The 18,306-nt window shown below is 44.1% G+C and overlaps 1 protein-coding gene across 6 annotated transcripts in view; it reads left to right on the forward strand.

Annotated features, from left to right (window-relative positions):
• Positions 1-18,306, forward strand: part of LOC130174297 (IQ motif and SEC7 domain-containing protein 1-like) — a 90,860-nt gene that overhangs the window by 35,268 nt on the left and 37,286 nt on the right. The window contains exon 1 of one of the 6 annotated variants that reach the window (XM_056384003.1): positions 3,808-4,043. The exons of 3 other annotated variants lie outside the window; for them this stretch is intronic. In XM_056384003.1, coding sequence (XP_056239978.1) covers positions 3,925-4,043 — 119 coding nt within the window. In that variant the 5' untranslated portion in view covers positions 3,808-3,924. Of the gene's footprint in view, positions 1-3,807; positions 4,044-12,477; positions 13,297-15,518; positions 16,019-18,306 lie in introns of those variants that run through there. 2 more of the 6 variants (XM_056384005.1, XM_056384006.1) reach the window with 2 other exon arrangements.

Below are 18,306 nucleotides of genomic sequence, written 5' to 3' on the forward strand. Positions count from 1 at the left end.
ACTTCCTGCTGTCGGGCGCAGACACTTCCACCACTACTGTTGTTCCTACATATTGTGCAGACGCATGCAAAACGCTGCACCCTGAACATACGGCTTCTTATCGGGTTCGAGCTTGATAAGATCCAAGAGGGCTAGCCAGTAAGAATGCACTTTCATGGGAATAAAGTGCTGCATCAGTTACCAGAATGTCAAGTGTAAAGAACATGGTGTTTTGTGACCTTTAACAGCTGCACATTTCTTTATCTGTCCGAATATCAGCCAAGGCAACTCAGCACAGACTGACAAGCCAATTCAGGGGGTCTCTTTATTTTCTTTTTATCTTTATTTTTTGTTTTTGTTTTTGGCTCTTCCATTTGTCCCCTCTTTATACAGAAGCAGCCAAACCAGTGTTTAGTCTAAGATGGTGCTGTAGTGCAGTAGAGCTGCAACAAGTAGTCAGTAATTGATTTGTTGATCAACTAAAAATTAATGCAGTTATTCTAATAATGGATTAGTCATTTCACTCATTTTTCAAGCAAGATCGCCAAACATCCTCTGGTTCCAGCTTTGCAAATGTGATCATTTGTTTTTTGCTTTTTTTTTTCAGTAAATTTAGTTTAAAAGTGTAAAGGTTTTACACTGTCCGTCAGACAAAACAAAATGGAGATGCCATTTTTTTCCCCCACAAATAAAAAAAATTTAAGAAAGAAAAACATCATCATTTTTCTGTGACTCGAATCTATAAATGTCAGGAAGTACTAAAAAAAATGAAATTACTCACATTGCAAGGGGACATGTTTTTTCTTGTCCCACCAACAATCTAAAATCCAAAATTAATCAATTTACTATCATAGAAGACTTGGAAAACCATTTAAGAATCTGGAATTAGTTCATTTTTAATTTTATGTCATTCGACTAATTGATAAATTGTTTCAGCTCTAATGTAAGAACATCAGTAAATCTTAGCTCTGCCCTTTTGATTTCTTTTCTCAGCTGGTTAAGATCCTTCTCCACTGACTGTTGGCACTCTGCTGCCATCTCCACTAAGCTTATTAGACTGCTTTCCTCATGTCCAGAAAATGGGGGCTCGCTATTTAAGTTCTGCAGTTGACTCCTTCTTCAAGGAGACAGGCATGAGGCAATTAGGTTGTAACTCATCATTTCCTGTGACAGAGACGGCTTTCTATACTGTACTGTATGTACGTGTGTCTGTGCTGCTGGGCCGGAAAGCCTTCTGCACGCAGTCCTGCACCAAATCCTACTGCTATAGTCCAACAGCCCCCATCATGCACCAGGGCCAGCAGGATTAAAAGGGGCCATATGGTGACAGAGGAGAGCGTGGAGGTTGGCACAAGAAGGCCAACGTATGCAATATTTGTACATCTAAAAGGCCACATAGCAGCATGCACTGATGTGTGCAGGGCCACACTAGGCCACAAAATAAAATGGCATCTTAAACGTTTACTTCAGTGTAATTGTGTGAATGCTTGTGTTTCTTCTGTGTGTGTGTGTGTACGTGTGTGTACGCGTGTTTAGGCATCAAAGTCTGTGCTTTTCTGTTGAAAAACGTATTGCTGAAACCATGAATTTAAGGTTATTTGTCAATTTGAAAGCGTATCTTGCTCACCGCTCTGCTGCTCCATCCGTGTGTGTGCCCTGATTGCTAACACTCTGCTTGGGGTTTTGCCAATACACACTCGGCGTATGTGGACAGAATGGAGCTCACCGTTGGCCCAGTCAGAGCCCCCCCCCCCCACAACCTTTCGCCGTGCATGAACACACAAACACACATGGTGAACATTTCCAGAAGAAGGACGCAGATTAGTCAACAGACAACCTGCAGGTTAAATTACATACCAGGCTTTGGTAGAATTGTCCTTGAGTTTAACTGGAACATCTCACTCATTAATTGTCTTTGCCGCCCTGTTAAGGAATGAGGAGTTAACGGGTCTTATTGTTTAAAGGTCCGCTAGTTAGTGTCTGCAAGCTTTAGTCCAGCCATTGAAAATGTCGAGCTGATATGTCAAACCCGAAGTTTGTCCTTACAGTCATTAAAATGAGGGTGTATCTTCCTGCCAACGTGAACGGTCTTTGTACATTTTGAGATATTTTTTGTAAGAAGTGGATTTCATGGCCTGAAGGGTGGTGCAGAGAGGGAAAGCTCACCGAGTCCCCAAATTGGAAAGGGGTTATCTCAGAAAACACAAAACTGGCCAGTCAATATGAGTTGATGGATGGTGACGGAGTCAAAAAAAAATATGCAGGCTTTCCGTACACGTACAAAAATGCACACGCTGCACAATTAAAAGTTGATGGGAAGAAGCGCTCGTGCTCAAAGGCCACATAGCCAGTGTAATTGCAATGAGATGACACACCGACACAATTAGCCACTACCTAAGTTCATTAACAAAAAGACAAAGGTCTGACAGTCACCTTGGCGTTAACACTCGATACATCGACAGCGCTGTGTGCCATCAAGTCTGCCTGGGATGAAACGCATCCTCCCCTGGAGACTGTAAGATGTCAGCCCAGGGTTCCTGCCTCTAGCCTTGTGTTTGTGTTTGTGTTTGTGTGTGTGTGTGTGTGTGTGTGTGTGTGTGTGTGTGTGTGTGTGTGTGTGTGTGTGTGTGTGTGTGTGAGCGTGTGTGTGTGTGGCTTTATAAACTCTTGATGAGAGCTCTCCTGCCTGTTTACCGTCCTGCTTTGGATGCTATTACCTGGTGAAAGTGTCAACAATAGTAGCATCCATTGTAACTGTAAGGAGCCATAACATACTGTACAGCATCTACAGTTTCATTTTGACCCATTTGAATTAATGAAGATGAACATGAAATCTTCAATAATGTTGCTTTTTTTCTACTTAAAATTTCACTTTTTTTGGTTTTGGAACCACTAGTGTGATGCAATGTGTGTGCAAGCCACATAGTTACTATTTTACTTACTTTGTGTGTCTGGCGATATAAAGAGCAGAACTATAGAAGGACAGTTTGTAACTCCTTTACCATATGACTTCCAGCTGATTACTCGTGACATATTTATTCGCACCCATTATCTCACCTGTGTCTTAGTTCTGTAGTGTTTCTTTTTTCTGCAGACATAAATAACCCGAGCCACGCAGCATCTTTAGCTGTTTGCATTTGTCGTTTGAGTGGGAAAGCCTTGTGTGTTTTTGAGAGACACTACAGAGAAAAGTGCATTGATTCCAGAAGAGAGGAAGATGGAGAGGGTGGGTGTGTGTGTGTGTGTGTGTGTGTGTGTTAGGGGGGGTGTGTGGGGGGGGGGGTTGAATATGTGAGAAGAAGAAAAATGGGAAAGGAGTGAGAGAGAGAAGGAGAGGAGAGAGGGAGTGAAAACAAAATGGGAGGGAGGTTGGAGAGAAGGCATGATAATGAGCCCTACCTCTGACACATCCTCCTGTTTCTATGGAGACCAAGGAGCCAATCATGTGGCCCTGCTGAGGACTGTACTACTGAGAGCAGATAAGAGGGTGGAGAGAGGCATACGCAGATGCTTCTGTGTTTATGAGAGGCAACTAAAATCTCCCAGCAGCTCTCCTGCCAGTTGTGTCCTCTTGCTTTTATTTTGAAGTGGCGGCTCGCCCCCCTGGCACTGACACTAGTAAAGAATTACCCACCATCAACCAGGCTTTAAAACAGAGGCTTCTCACCAGTGACAGCTCCTCTATCTTCTGGGCTCTATGACACTCCCTACCCCACCAACCCCCTTCCTCCGCTTCCTCCGCTTCCTCCATCACCATCACCAGCTTCTCTCAACCCCCCCCCCCCCCCCCACCAGCCGCCAGCCTCTTGGACGCTCCTCGTTACATCACACGCACTTCTCTGTGGCAGCCCGTGTTTGTGACTGGGAGGGAGAGGGAGAGTGAATGCGAGGGAGCCTGTGTGCGCACGCCGTCCCATCGTCGAGTCCCATTGACCAGAATACAGGATGGACAAACCAAGCGTGTGGCGCGCCGTGGTGAGCAGCACGGACCCCAGGCGAACACGAGACCCCGGGTCCCACTCGAGCAGACCGGGCTCTGCCATGGGTTACCGGCTGTACGACATGTGAGTAGCATGTTCAGTGTGAGCGGTGTTGGGCAGGCAGACAGGCGGGCTCGCCACCCTGGGCGGCACTGGTGGAGCTCCCATTCATGGAGACAGCAGTCGAGTGGGAGGAAGTGGTGGTGGAAAACACGGTGTCTACCTCTCCAGTGTCTATGCTGAGTCACCTATGGCATCCAGACATTGTTCTGTGCTCTCATGTTCCCTTCCTGTGCTCCTAGTAAACAACGTTTCTCTCCTGGGGAGGGGTGGCGAGATTTGTTTGTGTGAATGAGATGCTCCGATTTCTACAAGATCAATTAATACCATGTGTCTTCATTCAAAGTGATAGAACCAGAGTGTTTTTTGTTTTTTTTTATTCATTTATTTGAGAGCGTTGCATTATGACTGAAATCACAACAGAGTCATGTGAGCGATGGTTTTAGAGCCTCGGGCGGCTGAGGGGAAAATGACTCAATTCTGGATGATGCTGTGACAGTTTCTTACAGGGCACATGAGTTCCTCGCAGCTTTTGCCATACATTTGTGGGTGTTCTTGTGTGTGATTGGTACAATGTGTGTGTGTGTGTGTGTGTGTGTGTGTGTGTGTGTGTGTGTGTGTGTGTGTGTGTGTGTGTGTGTGAGTGTGTGTGTGTGTGTGTAAAATGCGGCTGGTTCTGGGCTGTTATTTTTGGGATAGCGATGAGTCCTACATTTTGTGTGTGGAAACCTTGCATCTCCTCTCCTTCAGTAAATCATGAGTCAGTTCTGCTGGGAGGAAAGAAAAGACTAAATTATGTCTTGTTTTTTCTTTTGTTTCTTTGTTTTTTGGAGTCATGTTAGGGTTTGTATTTTTGGTACAGTGTTGTACATGAATTTTCTGCACACATTCTGTCCTTACCCAGTACACAGCACCATCAGCATTTGGCTGAATAAGCATTCTTCTGCCTTATTTCTCCGCAGAGGCACATTTAAGTTTGTCCCCCTTGTTGTAGTGTGTGTCGTCTGCATCACACTGGACCCCCTGATTCCTTTACATCTCTGTAAGTGTAACCGTGTACGTGAACACTTTTTTTCACACATTTACTTACCAGCTGGTGCATAACGTTGAAGCTGAATTACCCTGTCATGTCATGATCTAATACCATACATGGGGATCAGTCATCTTAATGAATATGAGACCTTCACGGGTCTCCACTGAGTCCTTCACAGGCAATCTCCCACTGCCATTCACTGGTTTAAATCTCTGCCTTGTTTCTGTGTGTGCGACACACAGTAATGCAATGAATATAGTCCTCGGATTCTCAAGTTGCTTTAGTGTACCACTAATTATAATTTTGTTACATGATTGATTCTGTTTTTGTTGTTGCATAATAGGCAGTTGAACATTTCCATCTGTCTGTGGTTCTGGAGATAGTGGCTGATTTATTTCCACCCTGTTTCCTCACAGCCTCAGTCCAAGGAAAGCTTCAACCACAGAAAGTCACGTGACCGGGCCGAGGGCCAGGGTTCAGGAAGGTGAAAGCTTAGTGCAAATCAATGACTTTGTGAAACGTTCATTCGTTAGTTGTTGTTAAAGGACAGAGGAGATGTGCTGCAGACTGACACGAGTATGTTGCTTTTTTTTTTTTTTTTGTCGGTTTGTCAAACGGACCGAAACTCCCAGTGTCTGGTCAGTACTCCTTTTGATTAGGATCTGGAGCTGAGATGAGTCTTTTCTCTTGTAAATGTCATTTCATCATCACTGGCAGCCCCCAGTCCCTCTGGAATCCTAATGCTGTGCCTACGACTCTGGAAGGCCAAGAGCAGGACGTCCTGAGTGTGGCCTTTAAAGATACACATCACTGCTCTGGCCTCAAGGGATGCAGAGGTTGCCTTGGGTTGAATACTCTAAAGTAAAGTCAGGTGTATTGTGTTCAGTTTAGCACCGTAGAATTTGTTGTATATTTTGCATGCAAGTGAAGCTGATGATGAAGCAACGGAGGCATTTACTGTAAGTAATCAAACCGTGTCTGTTAATGTGCCGTCATGTGTGTTAGGCCATCTGACAGAGAGTTTAGGGAACTGGTTGTCATACAGTTTACTGGTGCAGAGAGACTGTACAGCTGGGCCTCACAGCAGGAGGGAGCGCACTGTATGTTAACACTGCATAAAACAAAATAATCACATTTGGTGCAAAAACAAGATTTTTAACCGCAATATATTTTGTGAAATAGAACAAAAAAAAAAAAAAAAGATTTGAATTGCAAAATCTGGTTTTGCCTGACTGATTCTCCTTGTGTCCTGGATGCGTAGACACTTCATGCACTTCACTGCATCAGTATTTCTGCCCAGCCTTGTTGTTCAGTAGTTGTTAACCTGGCTTGGCTCATGAAAAAGTAATACCTGCTTTCTAATAATATACTAATGTTTGTTATTCCATATCATGAAAGATGTGTATTGGAGTTTAGATGTGTACATCTCTTTTGAAACCAGATACTTGGTAAACCTGTTGTCCATGACATTGCTATCCAGGAGGTTTGATCTTTGTGCATGGATTATTTTTATGGGATTTATGATCACATTTCTGTTCTCACTGCACACTGAATACATACTGTAACACTACACAGACAAGGTGGCTAATAAACATCAATGGGTTTTACCCTTCATTTAGATAATGTCACGCATTCTCAGAGGGCGTTCATGCCATAAAGCCGTTACAAATTTCCTATTATTGGCTGAGAGGTTCTTAATGCGATGGCCCTGTTTAAGTGACGCCAGCTCTGATGGAAAAAAAGTGAGTGCGTCACCGGAGCTGTAAGGCACCGACAGCACATTCCTACACTTTGAGCCCGAGCCTTTGACAGCAGAGTGTGTGAGGACAAAGACAACTGCTAGCTCCGAATGTGCCTCCATTTGAGAGAGCAACTGCAGGATGCATCGGTGCTATTACATAAGACAACAACTGCATACAGTGCATGGCATTGCCAGCAACATGGGTTGGCATAGAACATGCTGTCAGTTCATATAGCATCAGTGGATGGGGGCGTAATGCTACAGAGCAGGAAGTGAGTCACTTAAAGCAGGGATACATGCTGGATCTATGTAAAGGCCTGTCATCATAATAACCCTTTAATTTTTCACTTGTCTAGTTACAGTAACTGTCCGCTGCCGTAAATGACGACAGGCATTCTGTAAAATGGACATAATTACGGGAATTACAACACCATGGTTTTTAGTTCAGTTATTATCCCAAGCACTGTGTAGCGTATTTATCGATCAACTGCTTGATCCCTCTCCTGCTCCTCCATCACTGACGTTCAGAGACGAACAGAACTCACAGATTTCAGAATCATAGATCATGAATGGATAAGTAAGGATTACACGAGGGTCACGAATCACCTCGCTGAGGTGTTTTGACATTGCAAGAGTAAAACGAGCTCTGGTAGTAAAGCAGCTTACTGTACCATTTTCCCCCACCCGGGCTACAGTGGCATTTTGGCTTTTGCCAAAATAGCACAAACTTGGCGAAGGCGAGCTCGGTCAGCTCTGAAGGCTGTCATTTGCACACTAAAAACGTCAGCAGCTGGACATCTGTAGGCTGGCACCGAGTTGGCTGATTTTGCAGCTGGAGCCGTGTCGGCCATGTGTAAGGATTATCAAACCAACGGCATCTGTTGGGCTCTCGAGGGCACATCTCAGTGAGTTCAAGTTTCTTCAGGGGAGAAACTAGTGCTGATGCATCCGTGGTTTGAAACAGCCCATAATAAGCCCCTGCCTTTGCCAATAGCAGCATCAGAAGCGACAGCACGGAGGAGAGTTGGTTGCATCAGAGAAGGATGCATCTCCAGAACATTTTGTTCCTCTGGCAAAAATAAAAACAGATATGAGGATATGTTTATATGCAACAATGTTATATAATAACAAGCAAACCGAGATATCACCGAGCGTGTTATCTGGCGTATTTATTCTTATTTCCACGGATTTAGATTCACTGTTTCATATATGAAATAAGCTGTCTCTGCAGAGTGCATATGGAATGACTCATGCTTATACAGTATATTCTTTCTATGCATGTTTTTTTTTTTTTGCTGTCATGACTCTGGCCTTTCTGCATGTGCTGTGTTTGCTTACTTCGTACGAGACATGCTGATCCTGTCAGGGATTTAAATGGTGAATCATAGCAATGTGACTTAGTTAGAAGCCTGTACACATAATTCGACAAGCCATATCATTCTTTTGATTATTAAACAAGATACGATCTTCCTCTATATTTCACAGGGCACTTGAGCCGTGTACTTTTTGGCAAATACTTCCGGCTCTGTTGGACATGTGCACCGTGCTGGTGGTCCCAGGTCTAAGGGTACCCTCTTTGACAGGGGAGACAGCGTTCCTCATCAGTTCTGCCTTCAGGTTTGAAAGGCCTTAAAGTAGCTGTCAGAGACTGAAGACTGTGGGATCCACCTCCAACCAGTCACAGAGGATGTTTTGCCCCCCCCCCCCCCCCCCCCCCCGTTTTGTTCTCTTTTTCTTTGCCTTGCTGTTTGTCTCTGCTTGTGCTTTCTCCTCTAATACAAAGCCAAAGCTGGAGGAGTGAGTCTGCTGTTATTATGAATCTCTCCCCTCCTTGTCCTCCCTGTCTCTTTCTTTCTTTCTCTCTTCTTGGTTTTGTCTCCTCACCCTCCTTCTCTTGTGTTTCATCCTTCTTTCCCCCTCCCCTCCACCTATCTTCTGCATGATTGCTTTCAGGCTGGCGGCTACACAGCTGTACTGTACAGTCTGTGTGATACAAGAGCTTGTGCTCATTCGAACTGTGCAAACTTTCATGTAAGATGATCTCCCTAGAACTCCTCTGTAAAATGATATTATCTGCCCTGTAGCTTAAACTAACATGCGACTGAGATGCTCTTGTGCGTCTGTGCCTCCCTCTTTGCCAATATTGGTATCTCCCTGCTCACTGCAGGAATTTGGTTTTTATCCCAAACAGAAGAGGAGGCGTAACCGTGTGTCACATCAGATCGGCACATATGCAAAGAGTTGAAATCTGACAGTAAGAATCAGTCTCATAAGCCACACATTCAACTGCATTTTCCATTTAGCAGCTATAAACTCTGTTTAATGATCTACAATCTTTTTGTGTAAACATGTCCAAGTGAGCCAGTAGAGGTCTGAGGTCTGCCATTTATTGAATGCCTCTCTGATGCAGCATGAATCAGAAATAAATGAATTTCCATCATGTGGTGTGTTGATGTGCTCTGAGTGAATCAGCATGCCTGTCAGACTCCTCATTCCCCTCAATCACATCATCTCATTGGCCGATGAGCTCTGAAAGCAATGGAAGCTACTCCAATCTACCACCAGGGGGTGAACTTTTCTAACACATCCTCTCAGAAAGGCTGTCCTTCACACAGACATTATTATGAGCTCATGTTCTATCGTGTACTTAGTGAAATCCTAGTTATCATGATGTCTTGATGGATTTTTAGTGCAGCGTACGTTTTAGTTTTTCCTCTATAATCTAAGAAGGTTATTATTATATCCTCTGCTGTCTTCACATATCTTCTTAGGTCCCCTTTTTTGAATGGATCAGTTCTCATGCAGGATAAACCAACGGTTAATGTCCTTGTGGGCAGGATGGAAACCCTGCAAACAAGTCAATCTTAAGGTCCACCCATCACAGGCATCTTCTTGCATGTCTGTACAATGTTTTGCATCTTTGCTGCATTATGCAGAGTGTTTTACAACCTGAATGGGACTCCCTCTCCACTCCTCTCCATTCAGCTCCATCATACAGTTGACCAGAAGATTTTCCGCAGCAGGCCACTTTTAGTGTTTATTGACTGTACATCTCCCACTCAGAGCAGGCCATGATGAAATCCTTGGGGCAGCTTATCAGTGATTGACTGGGTCAGTCGTAGGGAGAAGTGGACTCCCTGCTCTGTGATGCTCGATATCTGTCCGTGTCAGTGCACTACAGTACAATGCAGCAACAACAGGGAGACAATAAGTGCTTGTCCCGAGGCTTTTCACATGAGGTCATTTATTCAGATTGATGGCTGAGCAGATATGATTTTCTGTGTTTTATAGCCTTTTGATCTCTGAGGGAGTGTAGATTCATATTGATCCACCTGCACTGCAGCGGGGGATTTTTAGTCGGGAAGACAGGAAATATTTGTCTTATTTTTTTTGTATCCTTACTCTGCCTTTTTGTAATAGTTTTGCCTTAAAAATACATCCTTGGTAGCTTTATGCAACCCATTTGATAACTGACCTTGACTCTGACCTCTACACATCTCACAACTCTGACATTGGTTTTCAGGGTTTGTACTGACATCACAAAGGCCTGGGAAGAGCATCTGAAATAAGGGGAGTCCTGGTGGGAGGCACTTAACCATGTAATCATGTCGCTGTAATGTCTCAGATATGAATCCGTCGACTATCCTTTACGCTCATCTCTTCCTCCCATGTTTTCTTTTGCTCCCCACTCTTACATATTTCCAAAAATAAAAGAACTGATCGTGAGTAATCTGTCGCTGCAAACACAGCACCTCTGTCAAACACTAAAAAACGCTGCAGGTAATTAATCACACCAAGCAAAACTTAGGTGTAGGGTGGAGACCTGCATTGTGATAAGTGGAGAGAAAGTTCATTAAGCAGGCAGTTCTGCGCTCACACACACACACACACACACGCACACACACACACACACACACACACACACAAACACACCAGTTCACCACACGTATGGACATGCCAGTTGCATGCCATGTAGAAACAATCTATCTACTCATTAAATCTGATCCTGTTGTGCTTGTATACGCAGTCTCTCTCAGCTCTTTATCCTATAAAAACAAATAATGGCCTGTCATGTGCACTCGAATCAGAGACATCTGCGTTTAATGCCAGTTAGCGCTGAAGTAATTGCTCTTCTTTGCCTTTGACAGACTCTAATTCTGCTCACAGAACCAGTGGGGTTTTCACCCACACTCACCACTAAAGGCAACTTCACATGAATTAGAAAGAGGGAACTAAAAGGGTTCTCCATCTGGCGTGACCCACATGAGGAACAACAAGCATAATATGCGTTTGAAAGCATTGGGAAATGTGTTTTTTTTTGTAAGTGTAGTTGCTTATCTTTCAACTGTGGCCTTAATTGTGGTTGGTGGATATTATCTCCAGCGTTAGCCCCTATCTCTAAATATTATCTGATATAATCTGTGCGAACTTCTCTGAAATTCTGAGCGCAGAAAGTTAAACAAAGATAATCACACTTGTTATGTAGGGAGAATTTGTCTCGGAAAAGCTATTTTTCATCAAGGCAAATTGAGATGAAGAGCACAGATAAAAGACTCCGTCAGTGTGTGGTCATTTTCTGTGAGATGGGTTTAAATCAGGAGGCCCGAGTTGTGACAAAAGGCAGATGAATGGTGTGTAGATTAATTAATTCCTCGGTGTCCCTGCTGTTCACACAGTATAGCCTTTGTGCTGCTCTGGCCTTTCTATATCTTGGCTTGGGAAAACAGAGGAAGCGCATATTGTGCCAGGAGGTGTATGTGAAAAGAGTCATGCGGAGATGACTTGTCAGACGAAACAGATCTAACCATACCAATTAGTGTGTTAATGTGTAAATATGCACACACATTAATGCATGTTTGTCTATTTGTGTCATTGTGTATGCATAGCCGAGTCTGCTTGTTTGTGTAAATATGCAGCATTTTCAGTGTTTGTGTGTTTGGACACTGACAGAGGCTGAATATTGATGAGAGGCCCCTCCACACCCCTTTCCCATGACTGCTGGGACTGGGTGGCACTGCAGTGTGGCACTGCATCTCAGCCAGAGAAAGAGCAGCACTGTGCTTGTGTTCAAATGCAAAACCCCCCTTTACCAAGAAAAGACAGCAACAGCTTGTGTTTAAGTCTTATAGCCTTGCTAAGCACTGCAGCTCATTCCGACATGTTTCTAATGAGGACACACACTTCTTTGATTCAGGTAGAACACACTTCCCTTCTTATGCACAGGAACAGAAATATATCCCTGTACCATTCCTGTCCCGGCCTAACTATTTAATTCAGTTCATGAATCACGCTATTGACCGTAAATGAGCATTTGCTCAAGCAATCTGCAGTTGTAGGCTATTTTTCTTTAATGCTTCCATGACCTTGATGAGTCAAACAAAGCAGCGTTTACTCTCCTTTACTAGACATTGACAAAACATGAGAGCACTTCAAGCCCATATTTATTTGAACAAAGCATGTGAATAAACTCATGTGGTCATACAACATTGCAGCAGCCCCTCCCCGCTGAAAGGCCGACCAATCACAGGCAGCCCTGCTAGGCTTCCATTTGAAGCTTCAGTAGTATGGTAGTGTTGCCCAGCAACCAGAATCGGCACATTTCTGGGAGGTCCTGTGTGGATGGCAGCAGCTGTAAGAGGGAAGCAGAGAGAGTAAGAGGGAGAGGATCAGGAGAAGGGGACAGAGATAGTAGGAGAGAAGGTTCAGGATTTCACGGGAGGAAGGAGAGAAGGAGGGAGGAGGAGGGATGGGGTTAGGCTGAAACTAAGAGTGAGAGAAAAGATCCAGGCTCTCCTCCACTCATGAGAAAGTTTGTGCTTACAGTAAGAGGAGGAGACAGAAGAGGAGGCCTTTAATGATCCCTGTTGCGTCTGCGCCTGTTCAAACAGAGATGAGCGAGTTTTGGAGGATTCCTCCTCGTCTCGGCGCTCCCACACATTCCACTACCTGTGCCTGCTGGAGCGGTGCAGAGCCTTCGGATGTAGCCATGATGTCTCAGAGGATCCTGGGCTGACGCACTGTGTGGAGGGACCGGCACAGAGGACAGACTGACTGACCTGGATAGGAGCTAAAACGGAGCCGAAGCAGCCAATATAGAGCTTATTTTTGGGAGGTGGATCCCGAGCATTAATACTGGGTCCAGATCAATCCTATAGAGGGTTCTTGCCAGGCCTGGCTTTCTGGGTTGGTGATGACTGAGACAGGTCCAGGAGTGATGTGGTTGTTCTGGGCGGGTTAAAACCACTCAGGGTGTCGTCCAGCGGCAGTGGCAAGGCTGGAGCTCCAGAGGAGGACAGATCCGACATCCATGCAAAGGGATTCACTGGCTGAAGAAATGAGCAGGGTCCTGTGCTTCTGGTGCCATGGTGCCTTTTAATGTCGTTGGATTCCTCTGCTTTTCTGCCCTGTTGATTGTCTGAGCTGAGGATGTGGAAGTTTAAAGCATTTTGCCTAGATTACTGGCATGTGCTGTGTTTGCACCCACACAACAACTTTTACAAGAGGTACGTCTTTAAAACTGGTGGCACTGTGCCGCCACGTTTGGCTTCGATAATTTCTCAGACTTCTTTTGCTGCTAATTATCACAGAGCGCTGTCGGTTTGTTGATGCTGCTTCCTGTGTTGGAGTGCTCCTAACGTTAAGCAATCAGTTTGTTTTAAAACAGACTGTGGAATGACTTCATCAAGCATGGCTGTTTGATGGAGTAGCTGTTGTGGTGCTCAGCTCTGCACGCTGACATACTGGCTGACAGAGAGAGAGAGAGAGAGACATTACTCAGGAGTGCGTGAGCTGGCTGAGCCATTATCGATTTACTTAGAGAGAACCGGGTTACGGCTGTTATTTTGCAGAAGCACTTGGTTAAGTAACTTGGCGCTCCGAATGATCTTGTTTGTGTCGGTTGTCTGTTTAGCGTTGGCACCGCTGAAAACAACAAGATGAGCTGGCTCTGACTGAATTCATTCATCTCTGTCCCACTGGGACAGAGATGAATGAATTCAGACCTTTCCTCGTTCACCTTTCACCCACTGCATAATCTACGCCTGATCACCGAGTCTAGCTCCACGGCTCACATCAAGTTTGGCATCTGGAATCGATAGTTTATGAATCTATAATGTGTTTTGGGATTTAGTCTTCTTTCACCGCAACAAGCCGATCATGTAATCAGATTTGATTTAATGGCTTTTGGTGATACTTCAAACCTGAACCACAGCATTAAATCAGGAGGATGCAAAATCTACTGTTTAACAGCTGGAAGACCGTTGGTTCCCTTTTTTTTTTTGAACGCAACTTATTAGAGGTTTCAACACTTGCTTCTAGGTATGTTAAAAAAGGTGCGCACTCCTCTTTCACACTCTCACTCTCTCACACTGTGTAAATTACTCACCCCACCCCCCTGCTGCTGTGTTGAGACCATAAAAAACTCATGTGTTTTACTGCCTATCACGACACAGAGATCTGATGCTCCACATTCCGTACACTCATCAAACTGAGATGCACATTGAGCTGGTTAGCACAAAACAACTTATCTATTGAACATCTAAAGAAAAGCACAGAGGTGAATGATAAAGGTGCTTTAATGTTTGGGTGGTCTTCACTGTTGGCTTAATTTACCCTCTGTCTGATGCTCTGTAATCTCACATCTGTATTTCAAGCTGCAATTTCAGCTTCAGAGGACTGTAGTTCTTCAGAATTGCTACTTTCCTCTTATACAACATAATTTAGATACCAGGTTTTTGGAGTTGTACAGACAAGAGCTGCAGTATTCTTGGTTCCATTATCTTCCTGCTACATCAGAGAGATTTAAACCGGTTGTGTTTTCAGAGGTTTCCTCCGTGCACATGCCGCCAGGATGTGTGACAATCAGAGACACCTGCCTTCTGTCACAGCTCTATATGCTAATGCATGCACACATATATAAACATAGTTTGTCATAAGCATTAACATTCTGAAGGTGAGGATACAGTATGTCCATGATTCATTAATAATGCATCACAGATTTAGCTGGCAACTCTTCTTTGAACGTAGGCTTGAGGGAATCCCCCCAGCTGTAGGTGCTATACCTCATGACCAAACGACTGTGGTATTATAACCATCCTTTCAGTCAGATTTTATTTTTTTATTTTTGAGCTTTTCAAATCCCAGACTTAAAGTGTGTGGTTTACGTATTTCTAAATAATTAACTAAATCTTTTTCTAACTGCTGCTAACAGCTGATGTCAGTCTATGACTCACTGGCCTTTCGACATATTTAGGACTATTGTTGATTTTTTTTTTCCACACACTGCAAGCGACTCATTGCGTGTCTAATCTAACCAAGTTACTGGAATATCCTGGTCATTGGGCGTAACTCATTACATTGCTCTGGCTTCGATGTAACATATTCAGATTGTGTCCCAGGACTGGGGCTGTGTTGTTAAAGCGAGGTCAGTGTAGTAACTCGAAACAGCCTCTCCCAGCTGCTGAACTGGGGTTCACCCTCCCTCCTGCGTGGCCTTCCCACTGTGAACAGTGTGATTGTTGGACATGGGTCCAAGTATTACCATACACACAGGGAGTGAGAGCTCCCTTATGCTCTCTCTATCTATCTCTATCTCTCTCTCTCCCTCTTTCTCTCTCTCTTTTTAAAGTGACTTTTACATAAATAAGCACACATCAAACGCACAACATAGGCCCTGCCCATCAGCACTGGGAGCATGCATCATGGGAGCACCAGATGAGTGAAAGATTGCATTGGACGGCACAAAAAGGAACAAAAGGGAAGGGGTGTCTGCAGAGAGGAGAAAGAGGACTGGTGTGTGGTTCGTTGTGGGTGGAGAGCTTTTGTTAAGAAGAGGGATGATTTTCTTCTGCTATACGTACGGGGCCTTTACCTTACTTGGTCATCAGGCTGCTTGCTAGCAGCCCAACATAAACTAGGGCAGGGAGAACTTCGAAAAAGGCACAGACAAAGTAACTTTAGCAGCAAAAGAATGAACTTCTTTGTGGGTTTTGTATGGAAAGTGAAGGATGTGGGGTGTAATTTGTGGTTGAGAAGGGAGTGAGCACAGACTGTACTTCTTCTGGCTCTTTTTAGGGGGAGTTACTGCAGTTTTGTGTTTTTGAAACTTTTTTGAAACTTCCTTTTGGTGCCATGTGCATTTTTTTCGGGCATGTCTGATGCCTCCAGTGATGTCACTGCCGTGTGGAATGCGATGTGGAAGTACTGCATTTCCAGCCGAACTATAAGGTAGGAGACCATCTGGCATGAACCAGTTTGGATGGCAGTGGCCTGCAGTATAAGTGGTGGTTGTCTTTCCGACTGACCGCAGCAGTCTGTGCAGATATTTCTGACGTCTGACTGATCAAATAACATTCCTGTCTATATGCTCAAGCTTGGTGGTTTCCTCTCTAGGACCATGGAAATATATTATCACTAGTGCACAGCTGAACGAGGCAGACAGGCAACAATAAAGACATTTTCAAGGTCTTTCAGGGCAGTCTACTTTATCAAGGACATTGGTAATAAAGACTTAACAATAATCTTTCCATTCTTTTTTGTCATTTAAGCCTTATTATCTTCTTATCTTTGACTTCCCATGGATGACTACAGCAGGAATGTCGTCTGACATACACTATTTAAATCTCTTTGTGAATGAACACAGGAACTTTGACATGGATAACCATTACCTAAAGATCTTCTTTCTTCCTTATATTACTCCATACGAAGTCCATAGACCTGTTCATTTTGTCTCTGTACCTTTCTGCTGCATGTACGTACATTCAGCCTGTGATCTGCTAAGAAATTCAGTCTCTCTTCCAACACCCCTGTAACTGAAACAATGTTGACTTTTTCAAACCTACAGGCCTTTTATGGAATCTGTCTGGTTTTTTCTCTAAACTGCTTTTTTACTGTTTTGTTTTTTTTTGGTTTTGTTTCTCTTGGATCAAATTTTAATTTCTCCCTACTGGCAGGCAAGGCAAATATACAGGGAGGTTCTTCATCATTAGTCATTATTCCAGTCACCCACCCAAATATTCTTACATAGAAATTGAAACATTATCACCAACATCTCTATTTCTCATCCGATAAAGATTCCAATTCTTCAACTCAAAGAGTCTGTTGATATCGAATACCGCTCCTGAACAGGGGATTTCTTTTTCCCCAAATATAAAATCTGTATACACGACCCCACTGCGAGGGAACATGAAGCCACTAAAACTCAGCAGCATAGGGTGGAAAAACAAACTCTTATAATGACATAGATAAAGAAACTTTATTTGAATGCAGATCGGTCACATCTGGCAGATAAGGGATCTATGGAATAAGGTCAGTGTGGGCCCGTGATACCGGTCCGGCAGATTGGATTGGCTCGTCCCTAAATGTAAACAAACATTTTAGATTATGATCTCTTTAAATTGAGTTGTGACTGAGATACTGTATATACTGAGCAGGACATTTTAGAGTTGATATCTCTGTGATATGCCCATACATTACTGCAGTCAGTGACTGTCCAAACTGAACTCCTCCTTACTCATCCAGTCCTTTGTTCCCTGCCGCCCCATCACCACCCCTGCTGTCTGTCCTTTTATATCCCCCCTCCCCACTCGCTTTGCTGATGGAACATGTGGAAACAAACAAACAAATGACAGAAAAAAGGCGGCGAGGATAGTTGGAAACATCCTGAATGTTACTAACCCGCCAAGTCTTAACTGTGACAAAAGGGTTAATGCTAACCTGCTAAATATCTGAGAGGTTAAAGTAACAGGGCGACTCATGTACGTCTGACTGTGGCAGGGATCCTGTGGCAGTGACACCGTAGACATTAGGGTACATTTGATCTGAGTCTGGGTCTGTGTCAGAGAATGCGACAAACAGAGCATTACTTATTTAATGTGTGTGGATCTGGAGCTTGTCACCGGTGCCTCCTCGTCCCACACTGGATATCCATGGGACGGGGCACGGGTGGAAGCGATGAAGAGTCTTCATCTGAATGAACTGGCATGTTAAACACCTCCTGACAGACCCGCGCTGCTCCGTGATAGGTAAATGGCTCCAACAGGACTTCATTCTGGGCACACTGGCATAAATCGGTGTTGGCCCTGAACTGGAGCTAGCGCTGGAGAGTAGGCGATTCAACATAAATCAAATGAGAGCAGCTACTGACCCCTCTGTTGGCTCCCTGTTTTGGTACGCTGGCTATATGACAAGTGAGGTCTTTTTTTGGGGGGGGAGTTGGGAGGAACTGCTTGTAATGGAAAAGTAGCAACCTGCCAAAGCGAGCTTGCAGTTCCACTGTGGTGAGTGAAAAAATACTCTCCGGGGTGGAAAAGCTTAGACGTGTCTAGGATGGAAGCCGTATTCTGGTCAGAAATGTCAGGATGATGGAGATGTGAAGAGGCTGTTATAGTAGTTCATGAGCTGCAGTTAACCATAACAGAGAAGGCTTCTAGAATTGGTGCTGAATAGATTAAAGTTTATAATAATGTTACTTTTTCTGATTATAGTATTGTGGACCACAGTCACACAGACGAGTG

This window comes from Seriola aureovittata, chromosome 9 (assembly GCF_021018895.1).
Source record: "Seriola aureovittata isolate HTS-2021-v1 ecotype China chromosome 9, ASM2101889v1, whole genome shotgun sequence".
Taxonomy (NCBI): domain Eukaryota; kingdom Metazoa; phylum Chordata; class Actinopteri; order Carangiformes; family Carangidae; genus Seriola; species Seriola aureovittata.